At 41.6% G+C, this 13561-nt stretch overlaps 1 protein-coding gene across 1 annotated transcript in view; it reads left to right on the top strand.

Annotated features, from left to right (window-relative positions):
* Asah2 (N-acylsphingosine amidohydrolase 2) overlaps positions 1-13561 on the top strand; it is a 93346-nt gene that overhangs the window by 56040 nt on the left and 23745 nt on the right. Inside the window, exons 10-14 of the mRNA XM_032891802.1 lie at positions 4275-4395; positions 5754-5879; positions 9499-9585; positions 11746-11850; positions 11967-12048. Coding sequence (XP_032747693.1) covers positions 4275-4395; positions 5754-5879; positions 9499-9585; positions 11746-11850; positions 11967-12048 — 521 coding nt within the window. The remainder of the gene's footprint in view (positions 1-4274; positions 4396-5753; positions 5880-9498; positions 9586-11745; positions 11851-11966; positions 12049-13561) is intronic.

Genomic DNA, 13561 nt, shown 5'->3' with positions numbered 1-13561 from the left:
ACAGTTTGAATACTTGTTGCAAGTAAGCCATTTTTTCCTAAGCCCCAAAGGGGATGAGATAAATAAATTAAATCTATCGACTAATCAAGAGAAATTCTTAGCAGTTGATTCCTCGGCAGGCATTAGCGTGGGCCATTGTGACTCCTTTGGTGTAGAAAACACAACACGTCTCTTCCTTGGGAATTAACGCAGTGACAATTACACTTTGGGCTTCGGTAGCTTGGCGTTGGTGATCTGCCTTGTCCTGTGGCTGTTCCTCTTTGCCCAGGCTCTGCCCCTGCCCATATGCCCAAACACATCTCTTCACATCTGTAGCTTTTACACGAACCATTCCATCTCTGTCTTCTCTCACAAGTCCATCACCACACATGCTGAAGCAGTTCTCCAGGTGGGCTGATGCCCCATTTTGCATCACATGAGCAAGTGAATGAGCACAGGGCAGAACGAGCAGTGTCCAGTGATGGTGAAACCCTCTTTGTCCAGCATGGTTTTCTTCTGTGGTAATGTGGTTGAATCTAGCTCACGTCGTCATAAGTAGATTAAGTGTTACTAGTTCGGATGACAAACCATATGCCTGCTGTGACTATCACCAAAATTTTCTTCCAAATCCAATGAATAAAATATTAAAACTATGAAATTCACCTAATAGAGAAGTGGTTGATTTGGGTTTGTGTTTTAAGATGGAAACCGAGGGACAGACTGAGGGAGGAGCAGGGAAAGGAGGGAGGTGGGGACAAGAGGGGAAGGGTAGCAAGGGAAAGACCTGTACAGGGTTTTCTCAAACTGAGAATCTTGCACGTGACCTCTAAGGTTGGCATAGGTTGTTACAGTATCCATACTTTTGCTCAGTGGTTAGCAACATGTTGGAGACAGACTTATACTTACAGACTGATGATTTTTCCAGAAACTTGCTGTATTTAGAATATTTTGGAATTACTTGGGAGTCTGAGACAGAAGGATCTCAAATTATTTTTATTTTTAAAACGTGCCAACACAAAAAGGGAAAAGAGCTTCCCTGGGAAAGTTTAAATATCCCATCAGTTTTCAATCTAGAGTTAATTTAGAGCCACTAGTGTGACAATCTCCATGTAACCATAGTCAGCTTTGATATAATGGCAACTATATCAAAATTCTGCCATTCTGTTTCATTCCGCCATTCTCATTTTTGTTTGTTTTACTAGAATATTCTACAGGCAACAGCAGATAGTTTATATCCCACTCATAAATATCTCAGTGTTCATCTCTATCCCACAGAGGCATCTTCTTTAGAAAAATAAAAACCACTGTGTTTACATTTTTGGATGTAGTGAGTGGCTCAACAGGCTTGGAGACAGATTACTAGGGAATAAGGACTTTGTTAGAAAGGCCATCAGTGCCACAAGGAGGCAGGAGTGCAACAACGTGGTGAGGATTCTGAAGAGTGGGCAGGACTCAGCACCAGCGACAGACAGCGGAGCAGCACGTCTGCAGAGAATCAGCACCTACTTATCATCACAGGAGAGAGCCTCTTCCTGCAGCTTCTCGGGTTCATAGGCAGACCTGTACCCACTCAGTCTCTCAGATTCCTCCTCAGGAGGCAGGGAAGGGGTGGGGAACTGAGTGTGGTCACTTGAGGTAAAGTCACTTCTGTTAGAGGTACAACTCAGGTTCACAGACAATGTCCCAGTAGGGTGCATATCTCTAACTGAAAAGGAGAGAGTTATGCAAAATAGCAGCTAGATTCTAGCTCTACATTCTTGCAAATATGTTAAAAACAACTTCTTTTTGTGCTTTCAATTATTTTTAATGAGTATTCTTTTTTCTTCTTATTTATTTTTTTAATTTTTAAATTTTTTTCCATTTTTTAAAAATTGGGTATTTCTTATTTATATTTCAAATGTTTTTTTCCATCTTTATTAACTTGAGTATTTCTTATTTACATTTCTATTGTTATTCTCCTTCCTGGTTTCTGGGCCAACATCCCCCTAATCCCTCCCTCTCCCCTTCCTTATGGGTGTTCCCCTCCCAACCCTCCCCCATTACCACCCTCCCCCCAACAATCACGTTCACTGGGGGTTCAGTCTTGGCAGGACCAAGGGCTTCCCCTTCCACTGGTGCTCTTACTAGGCTATTCATTGCTATCTATGAGGTTGGAGCCCAGGGTCAGTCCATGTATAGTCTTTGGGTAGTGGCTTAGTCCCTGGAAGCTCTGGTTGGTTGGCATTGTTGTTCATGTGAGGTCTCGAGCCCCTTCAAGCTCTAAAAACAACTTCTTAAAAGGGTTAAATACCTAGTCTAAGTCTGAGAAAGTTTAAAAATTTTTACATTTCTTTAATTAATCTCTGTGTGTGTGTGTGTGTGTGTGTGTGTGTGTGTGTATGTGTGTGTGTGTGCGTGTATATAGTTTAGGGCCTTGCAATGCTATGCAAATATTCTACCATTGAGATATATTGAGAGTCCAGTGAAACCTTTTTCTACCCATTTTGTTTAAATCAGAATACAAGAACAGTATGCAGACTGTTTTCTTGACTATGCAAAATGTTCAATATGTTTATATGTGACAATTCTATGTAACTGTTATAACATGTATTACATATCAAATGCTGTTTTACAAACACACACATATGTGTGCACACAGGAAGACAGAGATTGATTGACAGTTCTGTTTATCTGTGTTGAAAGAGCTGGCTGTATTGGCTTGTCTTCCATAAAGCAACGGCAGGCTCGTGCCAGCTGGAGCCTCTCAGCTCCTGCAGACTCCCCGGTTCTTTGTAATCCGCACCAGGCCCCATCGTACCAACCAGAGTAACTTCTTTGTGCTGCCCGCCTACTGCACTGTTAAGGCACCATTTCCAGCCTACCTCCCCTATCAGGCAGTGAGAATAGAGATCCCAGAATCCTAAAACATCCCGAATCTTTAAATAAATGTTCACTTTTGTGTGCTGTTTACACTGATGTAAGCAAAATGTTTAAATTTCTTCAGCATAGGGTTGAATCCATGAGAGTTTTAAAATTCCTAAATTCCCTGAGACTCAATGTGTCAACATTTCTCTTTACTTGAACTTTTTGGTTCATCTGTTTCATTGCCTTGCATCCAGGAGACACCCATATTCGCTAAATCTCCTCATCGCCTTGACAAAATGCTGAAGGACAGAACTTGAGGATAATTTATTTTGCTCATGGTTTGACAGAGTATAGCCCATGGTGGCAGGGGAGTCCCTGAAGCATGGACAGCGGTGGATAGCTGTGGCCTCTTGTCACGGCAGAGCAGGAGTGACGGCCTTCAAGCCAGTCGCCTGTAGGCCGATAGCATTTATAGTCTGTGAGCCCAGCCCCATACCTGAAGAGTTTCATATACCCCCAATAGGAACTACATTTTCAAACACACATGACTCTGTGGGAAAATTTTTACATTGAAACAACTTCTTTCACCTATATGAAGGTTTGATTTATAATGTATAAGGCAATTTATATGTCCAGGCAAGCTGCCATAGGACACTAGTCTTCTATGACATGTAGGCCATCATTTTGATTCTCTGGGTCACCATGCAGATGGAGGCAAAGAGCCTACCACCATTGTGAAATAAAGTTACAGCTGTGTAATTTGTTTGTAAATTGTATGGCTCTATATTTAAGCACAGTATTACTCTGCCTGGGGACAGGCTGAATTATGCATACCTAGCCTCTCGTAAGCCTTCTGCCGTTCATATCTCTGGAATGCCCTTCCAATTAATTACTAGTCATTGCTGGTCTGGAGCCTTTAATGCGTATTTCTTTATTGCATTTGTCGGATGATATTAAGGCCATTTTTTTTTTTTTTTTAAATCTCTGTCTTCTGTGAGATTCAGAGAGACACCCCCATTGATTTAGTGCTTGGCACACAGCTACTGCTCAGTAGGTGTCTACTGAATTGGATTGGGTTGATTTGAATAAGATTATCTCTTATGTGTCCTGAAGGACAATGTTCACATCTGTCGTTGGGTAACTGACCACCATACATGCTTTTATGAAAATAATGGTGATGCGATATTCATGAAAATAGAATTCTGCAATTTTTAAAGGAAACGATCAGAATTCCTGGGTACATTATTTGCAATTTTATCTGATCAGCAGTGAAAGGGTGTGAATGTGGGATGCTTAGGATTTAAGGCGCTTTTATGTGCTTCCTTAGTAATGGGTCAGTCTCACAAAATACTACAGTTTGCTAGAGAAGACGAGCCTCTGAGGGAAGGCTTCCCCTCTGGTTCGCCCCTCAGGCTCTTTTGGCTGACTTGGAACTTTCTTCTCCTTAACAGCTGGTTTGCCGTCCACCCCGTGAGCATGAACAACAGTAACCACCTCGTCAACAGTGACAATATGGGCTACGCGGCTTACCTTTTCGAGCAAGAAAAGAACAGAGGCTATCTGCCTGGACAGGTGAGAATGAGCATCGCTGAAATCGTCATCTCGATTCAGCGAATCGAGTGGACAGTCCATTCAGATTTCAAGAATTAAGTGTTCTCACGGACCTCCTAAACTAGGGGCAACTGGTGACTGCAGATAGACAAGGGAGACAAGACATGCTTCTGCTTGGCCACTGGTTGCAAGCATCAGATGCTTGCAAAAAAAAAAATATGCAGATGCAGAAAAAAAATAAAGATGATGAGAATCTAAAGCCCTAGTGGAGAATTAAGATCCCAATACATAGATAGTGACCTCATTTAAAAATTCTGCTTTTTTAGCTCCCTTCTAGACAAAACCCTATTTCTCTTTCTTTTTTGTTAGCTTGCATTTAATTTTAGCCTGATTTTTCCTGTCTTCCTTCCTCCCCCGCCCCTTCTTCCTTCTTTTCTGATTCCTTCCTACCTCTTTCTATTCTATTTTTGAGAAGGCCTTGCTCTGTCCTCAAGGCCGTCCTTGAATTTATAATCCTCCATCTGTAGCCTCCCAACTTTCAGGATCTCAAGTGTTGTACCATTATGCAATGTGAGGAAAGAGGTTCTCATTTAGAGTTTTAAAAGACCATCGATCCATGGCTTTCTCTGAGAAGACTGAAGATGTTCATTGGGAAACATGGTGGGTGCCGATGGATGCCCGGTCTGTCTCTAATCTGGTTTAAGAAAAGAGGAACTCACAGTGGGCCAGCCAGGGCGATGAGTTTCAAAGGCATGTTCTATTTCCGGGCTTCAGGTAAAGCATTCAGATACTAGATGGATGACTCCACTTTTATAACTTAATGCACTCTGCATTTCACATCAAATTGTTTGTGTTAGAGGAAAGTATGCTTTTGAAAGGATCCATTGAAAACTTTTGTTAATAAATGGATTCTTTTCAACAATAATAAGAATATTAATGACAACGTAAGCCTTTTTAGAAATAAAATTTTTTTTTCTTAGAATACCATATATTCTTTTATTGTCTGTAAATGATTTTGCCTGAGGGATCAGAGATAGTTCAGTTAGTAAAATGCTTCTTGTTACCTGAGTTGAGGCCTCAGCATTCCAGCCAGGCTTGTAATCTCAGTATTGGAGAGTCAGTGGCTGGTAGATCCCTGGAGTTCACTGGTTGGTCACCATAGGCTTACCACAAATGACAAAGTTTGTGAGCGATTGTGTCTCAAAACCAGCCAATCAAAACTGAAGGAGGAGGATGGTTCCTAGGAGTGATACCTGCGCTTGATTTCTGCACCTATCCACACGCGTGTTCATACAGAAAAGTTTTATGAGGGCACTGAATGTTTGTGCTTCTAATGGAAGTCATTATTAAAGAAAAAAAACATGGATTTATTTTGGCAGGGACCATTCGTAGCAGGCTTTGCTTCATCAAATCTCGGAGACGTGTCGCCCAACATTCTTGGCCCGCATTGCGTCAACACAGGGGAGTCTTGTGACAACGACAAAAGCACCTGTCCCAATGGTGGGGTAGGTATTAAGAGCATCCTTACCTCATGCTTGAATATTCATCAGTATCATGCAAATCTGTTGTTTCTAAGTATACTCTGGCCTGTTGGTCTCTAGTCTCCACTCTTTTCTGAAGCCCCCTGGCAGCTTCTCTGAATATTAAGTGGTTTATCACAGTTTTCCACTGTGATGCCAAATGTAGAGGCTGTGTGTAATTCCCTGAACCTGGGCATCTTGAAATATTTTTACCTCGGAATATTTGAGTTTCTGAGTTTGTACCCAAACCTGTTGGCTATGACATTTCTCATAGATTGTAAACCTTTAATTTCCTTCTTTAAAGATTTTTCCTTTTCTTCCCTCTTAAAATTAAAAACTGGTCTTTCAGTAAAAACATCAAATAACATGGATGCACAAAATAGAAAAAAATTAAAAGTCCTTAAATGTAGTAGTTTAATGTGAATGTCCTCATAGGCTCATATGTTTGGATGTTTGCTCCCCAGTTGGTGGAACCATGTGGGAAGGATCAGGAGGTGTGGCCTTGTTGGAGGAGGTGTGTCACTGGGGGTAGACTGAGTTTTCAAAAGATTCATGCCATTTCTTGACTCTTTCTCTGCCTCCTGCTAGTGTATTAACATGTGACCTCTCAGGCACCCACCTTTGTGCCCTTAGTCTGCCATCACGAACTCTTGTATAAACCGTAAACCCAGTTAAAATCTTTTTTATAAGTTGCCTTAGCTGTGGTGTTTTACACAGCAATAGGAAAGTAACTAAGACATCAAATACCACTTTTCTCCTTAGTCTTCGGTGATTGTTGTTGGTACCCTTCTTCCTGTGTTTGTCTATGACTCAAAGAAGAATTTTTATGACATTTATGGTTGTTAGGACTTGAATTTTCCATATACTTTCCCTGTATCTACATCTATGTGGCAGTTTTGGTGGTTAGCCATTGAAGTTGTTCTCTCATTTATTTATCTGCTTTCTCAGAATTTGTGTAAGTCTGTTTCAGCTTTCACACAGTAGCAGAAGCATCACATCACATTCTAAATGAAGCATCCCCATTTTATTGCCAGTTTTGTTACACTGTTTCTACCCTCCAACCCTACCCAGTGAGCAGCAGGGGTTAGTAGTTATGTTGTATGTTATTATTTTTAGCTAGAAAATTTCCTTTTTCTTCACTTGTACATTTTATCAATTTATTGCAATTAAATTAATTTGCAAATACTTTTGAACTCATTATCTTAGTTAATTAGTACTCAATTAACTTAATTAGAATTAACCAGTACTTATAACTCCATAATTCATGATGAAATGGTTAAATATACTCACTTGCAATAGAATAATATGTAGTAGTTTATCAAATATTGGAATATTGGATGATGTGGGGGACAGCTTATACAACATGTAGTAATAAATTTACATTCAACACTGTATACTCAGTATAATGGCAATTTTCCAAAATGAATGTTATAGTAAAAGAAAAAGTGACACCAACTTTAATGACTCTTCTCTTGACACTATTATGGCTAGCTTTTCTGCTATATATTATTTTGCTTTTCTGCTCATGTATTTTCATAGTTTTCACAATGAGCACACTGCCTTTATAATTAGGAACATCACAGGAAAACTGTTACTGCTCCTTAACTGTTGCCTTCCAATTATGCTTTGATCGTCTTCCCTTGCCCGAGGAAATCTTGTAGCCAGCATTTGCTCCCTGCATCACATATACTGCCACAATTTGGTGGTGTACTTCTTTATTTTTAACTTAACTAAAGTAACTTTACTATACTCAGTTTTAAGTGCCACTGTTTAGTTAACCATTCTTCACGTTTGTATTTCCCTTTGCTCTCCTCCTCTCTTCTCTCTTCTTTCCCATAAGCACACTTGATCCCTGACCTCACACGCATCTGCACAGGTATAAGAGTTTACATTCCCCTTTTAAAGAGAAAATACACCTAATGTGTGGTACACATGATCTGTCTACCCTCTCAGTGGCTTTGTCCACTCACCCATGTGTGAGCCACTATGGCCTCAACCTTTATTTAAGCCAAGTACACCACTCTTAGACTCCTTGATGGCATAATATGCAAAGTAATAATGAGAATTCACACACACACACACACACACACACACACACACACACACACCACACACGGGGAGGGGCAGACAGACAGATAGACAAACAGTCAGAGACAGAGTCAGGACATGAATTCCTGTCCCATCTATAGTCCATGGTACATGCATTATGATGCTTTTTATTACAGATAAGAGAAACTCCAACTCAGCATGGATCAATGGAAGGGAATTAATAAGGATGTTCTTTTCCTTTTATTTTTCAAATTTAGATACAGTACTTGGGCAGTTTATAGTACAGTAATTTGTGGTACCTATATATGCCTGTGTTTTTATATGTTGGAAAATTCCCACCTTCCTCATTAGTTTAAATATAGCTTACATTATTGTCGACAGTTGTTGCCCTACTGTGCTACAGAAACCAGAATGAATCCAGCTTAGCATTGTTTTGGTACCCTTATCTAATTTCTCTCTACCTTGTTCCTCTCTGCCCTTCCCTGGTCTTTAGTGACTACTATTCCACCCCGTTCTTACATGAGATTAGCTTTCTAGGTTTTACAAGTAAGTGAGAATATGTGTTTGCTTTTGTGTGCCTGGGTTATTTCACTTAACAGAAGATTCCTGATTCCATCCACACTGCTGCAAATGAATGGATTCCAGCCCCTTTTACAGCTTTTACCTTCTAGTGAGGATGAACACCAGGCCTCTGTTGATGGGCGCTGTGGTTGATGGTAGCTGTCACGGGTAGTGCTGAGGCAAAGGGAGATCGGTAAAAAAATGAGTAGAATGATTTCATCTCCTTTACAGGGAGAAAAGCAGTAATGTTCTTCTCTCCAAAACACCTTGAAGTCCCTAGTATGTTATAATTGTCATAAACATTACAAAGTTTCTCCAGTCTATGAGATTTTCTATCTACCTTATTTACATTGTCTCTCCCACATAGATGTTAAAATGTTAGGATGTCAAGTTTACTAAACCTGTTCTTTATTATGTTTGGGTCTTTTTGTAAAATTTCCCAGACGGTGGCATTTATTTTCCTGTATCTTCTTTCCGTACGTTCTTTGCAACACTTATCATATTTAAGTATTTGATCAGTCTTGAGCTTTTCTGGTCTAAGAAATAGGATATAGAGCTAGAGTTGCTAATTTTCTTCCCAGGAGGATGGCTGATGGTTCTAATGTAATCTGAACGAGTTTCTGTGTAAGGCAATCAGAGCAAGAGCCCCAGGCCAGCATCAGCAAACAAATAGCAGTGGTAGAGCATAAGGCCTGACTTCCAGTCCCAGCTCAGGCTTAGCTCCTGTGAGAGGTACAGCAAATCTCTCAGCCCAGCCGAAACTCTGTTTCCTAATTTTCAAAGGAAGTTACTGGAAGAGACGCGATCTGAAAACACTCCTTGCTCCGAATGCATGCATGATTATGTTTGCCTCAGCTGTAAATTAAGAAAACGTCTGAAGAGAAACGCTAGAATGGGCTTAACGAATGTATTTGCTTGGGTTCATGTGTAATTTTCTATTTCTCAAAGCCATCCCTCACCACACTAAGGACCATATTGTCTCATTTTGCTCCAGCCTAGCATGTGCATGGCCAGTGGACCCGGACAAGATATGTTTGAGAGCACACACATTATAGGACGGATCATCTATCAGAAAGCCAAGGTAGGCACGAGCCCAGTGTTTTACATCTTTGTTTCACGTTCTTTAAAACCCACAGACCTCATTTAGCAGGAAGTCCATAATTGCAAGGAAGGCCGCAAGTGCGCAGGCTGGCCAGGATGTCTGAAAGACTTTGGTTTGACAAATTGCCCTTGGGAGCCAGGCAGGACTCTGTCTGATCTGGTCAGATTTCCTAGTGCATTTAAAACCGAGCAAGCAGGAAAACGTTCTATTTTAGGATGCTAGAAACCCAGAGTGCATGAGCACAGGCTGAGGAGACAGATAGACTCTAAATGTTCAGTTAATGTGGTCCCACTCTGAACCAGTCTCATCTCGATTCTTGGAAATCTCTCCAGCCATTATCTGGCTAAAGTTACCTGTTCACTTCTGACCTTAGTCTGCCGTGACAAAGCTGAGCTGAACATCTCAGTCACAGTGAGCTCCCATCAGTTTGTACGCTTCTTTGAAAGGGCAAAGGCCACCCTACTTTTCTTATAAAACAAACAAAACAACTATGCTGAAGGAGGATCCGGTTTGCAATGAGATTACTATGAATGACTACGCTTTCATCTTGCCTCTAAACTATTGGTTTCATGTATGTGATGTATGTGGTGTACATATGTATGTATGTATGTATGTATGTATGTATGTATGTATGTATGTATGTATGTATTTATGTATGAATAAGTGTGTGCTTTGGGGTGTGAGGGTGCATGTCCATGTGTGTATGTGTGTACACATGCGTATGGGGGCCAAGGCTGAGGTTGGGTCTCTTGTTTAACTGCTCTCCATCTTGTTATTTGGGGGCGGGTGTCCCCCACTGAACTTGGAACTTTATCAGTTGCCTATGCTGACAAGGATCCCTCAGCAACTAGCCCCAGGGATACTTCAGTCTTTGTCTCCCATGTACTAGAGATATGGAAGTGTGACTCTCTACATGGCTTTTGCATGAGTACTGGGAATGTAATTGAGATCCCCCTGTTTGTGTGATAGACACGTTATTATCTACCCAGTGATGTGCTAAATTTTGTCTCCCATGCTCTCCCCATTTTTGTATCTGCTTCTACGGAGAAATTTCTGAGGGGCAGATGATAATGAGAAATGGCTTCTAACCAATTGATAGTATTAAATCCCCTTGTTTCCATGACTTGTACACACACACACACACACACACACACACACACACACACACACACACACACCTGCCTGCTTATGTTTAAATAGATATTTCTGTTTGAGTTCTAAAATGTTTCAGAAGCAATTAAGAAGAACAAAAGTGCCTTTCAAAACAATCAGGCGTGAAAGCCATAACCACGGCCTGACTGATCACTGTAGGCTCTTTTTATTCACTGCGGTATTATCAGTAGATTATTCTAATTTATGGATTCTTTGGGGGGATGTGCCTATGACACCCTTTGTTGCCACAGATTTTGTTTGTGTCCTCAGCCTGGGGCAGAGCAATTCTGGAATCTCTTCTCAACAAGGCTCAGCTTCCTTGGCTACCAGGACGGCAGGCTGCAGTCACTTATCTTAAAGTCCACACTCGGCTGTCATAGAAGTGGGTTAGGTGTCAGGCCACTCACTGTGCTTGCACTGAAGTAGAATTTTCCTCTATCATATGCCTTAGATGAATACACAGGAATATTCTTATATTTTTGGTTGTGAGCCTCGCTTTTAATGGCTGAGCCATCTCTCCAGCCCAGGAATATTCTTAAAAGTATTAAACTTTACATTTCCCACACACTTGGAAAAGCATCACCCGACTTGATACAAACCACGGATGTCAAAGATTAGCTGATGTGTGTGGGACTCGAAGTCTTCAAGACACTGCCAGTCCCCTGTCCTTGGGGATCTCTGGGGTCCGAAGAGGGCCATTTTATACCAAGTCTGGCACTCACAGCAAGTGTGAGGTTGGGGATTTTATATCATGAGCTGAGTCATGTTACGTTCTCCTTTTGAGATGAATTACAGGTCGACATTCCCGGAGGTTTCAAGTTCTAGGAAAACACTGGGATGGATAGAGGGAACACCGGTTGGCGGTGGGATTGTTTTCAAAGAGTCAAAGAAAGGTGTCTTGGTGCAGAAGATACTCGGTGCCAGGGGCTGTGTCTATTTCTCTTCAGTTCTTTTCCTCAGGGCAGTGAGCCTATGTGGCTTTTCTAGGAGCTGCATGCCTCTGCCTCCCAGGAAGTGACCGGCCCAGTGCTCACAGCTCACCAGTGGGTGAACATGACGGATGTGAGCGTCCAACTCAATGCCACACACACAGTGAGTATGACAGAAGACACTGACCTTGCTACACGGGCCAAGCACAGCTCCCTTTTGCTCACAGATGAACTTGTGTCTCTTCTTTCTTTGTTTTTGTTTGGTGATTTTTCCTTCAGGTGAAGACGTGTAAAGCTGCCCTGGGCTACAGTTTTGCCGCAGGCACAATTGATGGAGTTTCGGGCCTCAATATTACACAGGGTGAGAGAAAGGAGGATGGAATGTGTGCTTCTAGGTTCGGGGGCTTCAGGCTTCTGTGTCCTAACGAAGCTGACCTGTGGCCAGTGTGCTTATGATTCCCATCTCTAACTCGGGTGCTAGCTGAGTGTCAGTGTGCCATCTCAGACTGCCCGGGAGTAGGTAGCCCTTGTCCCTGAGCTTTATTAATTCAAATATAACCAGAAGCAGAGTCTCTTAGCATTTTAGTTTATTGATGAACCTTGGTAATTCATTTAGTGTGTGTGTATGTATGTGTATGACTGCGCATGTGTGCATGTGTGTAGGGCTTAGAGATGTTGGACCCCAAGTGCCTTCTACTCAATGCTAGAGAGTAGATCTCTCACTGGCTTGGCAATTGCCGTGAAGACCAGGCTAGGTAGCCCTTCAGCTTCTTGGGCTCTCCCTGTTGCTATCTCCTGTTTCACCATTGCTGAGATTACCGGTGTATGCCAGCGCACCTGCCTTTTTATGTGGGTTTTGGGAGATTCGAACTCAGATTCTCACACTTTAGAGGCAAGCACTTCCTCACTGAGTCATCTCCCTGCCCCCAGGGTGTCTTTTACTTTAAGCAGCTATGATTTCTTTGTGATGGCATCGTGCAAAGAGTGTAAGGAGAGAAGTGAAAAGGATAGCCCTGACAACGAGAGACAAGATTTTCAGAAAATAAGTCCGATAAGGGAAATTGCACATAAAATGTATTTTAGACAACTGCTGGCAACTCGGAAATCGCAGTTATTTATTGAGAAATAATTGGCAAGCCATATAAGTCAGCTATTTAAAGTACACTTGGTGGTTTTTAATATTTTGAGAAACAACTTTCTCAAAGTCAGTGTTGGAGGTTCCATCATTCGAACAGAAGCTCTGACCATGTTTAGCTGACACATGTCCTCTCCCTTGGTCTAAGCAACCAGCAAACCTCCCGATCTTACATCTGCTACCTTAGACATTTCAAATGCCGGGGAACACACACTGTCTGGACTTTTGTTGCATCTTTTATGTGGCGTTCTGCTTTAAGGTACATGGAGGTATAGAATGCGGAAGTGCTCCCTTCCCTTTCATGACTGAATTGATTCATGGTATCAATATACCAGATGCTGTTTGCCAATTGCTTAATTGATGGATATTCCAGTTATTCCTTTTTTTTGTATGTTAAGAATAATGCCTCCCTAAGTACATATGTACAAGAGTGGGTCTGTGTTTGCAGTTTTCCTCTTAGGCTTGTATATAGAGAGAGGAGTGTTTGCTGGTCACATGCTTACTGTGTTGTAACATCTGAGGCCCTATCACATGACCTCCCAAATGGCTGCACTGCTTTACATCTGTGTCAGTAATGTAGCCATTAAAATTTTCCACATCTTGGTCGATATATGCTATTTGGCATGCTGACTCTGGCCAGCATGTGTGTGGAATGATGTCTCCCTGTGGGTTTGATCTGCATCACCTATTTGATGTCAAATGTCTTTTCATGTGACTACTGGCCATCATGTGTATTTTG

Source organism: Rattus rattus, chromosome 2, assembly GCF_011064425.1.
Source record: "Rattus rattus isolate New Zealand chromosome 2, Rrattus_CSIRO_v1, whole genome shotgun sequence".
In the NCBI taxonomy this organism is placed as follows: domain Eukaryota; kingdom Metazoa; phylum Chordata; class Mammalia; order Rodentia; family Muridae; genus Rattus; species Rattus rattus.
The sequence above is the reverse complement of the archived record's forward strand: the minus strand, read 5'-3'. Positions and strand labels throughout refer to the sequence as shown.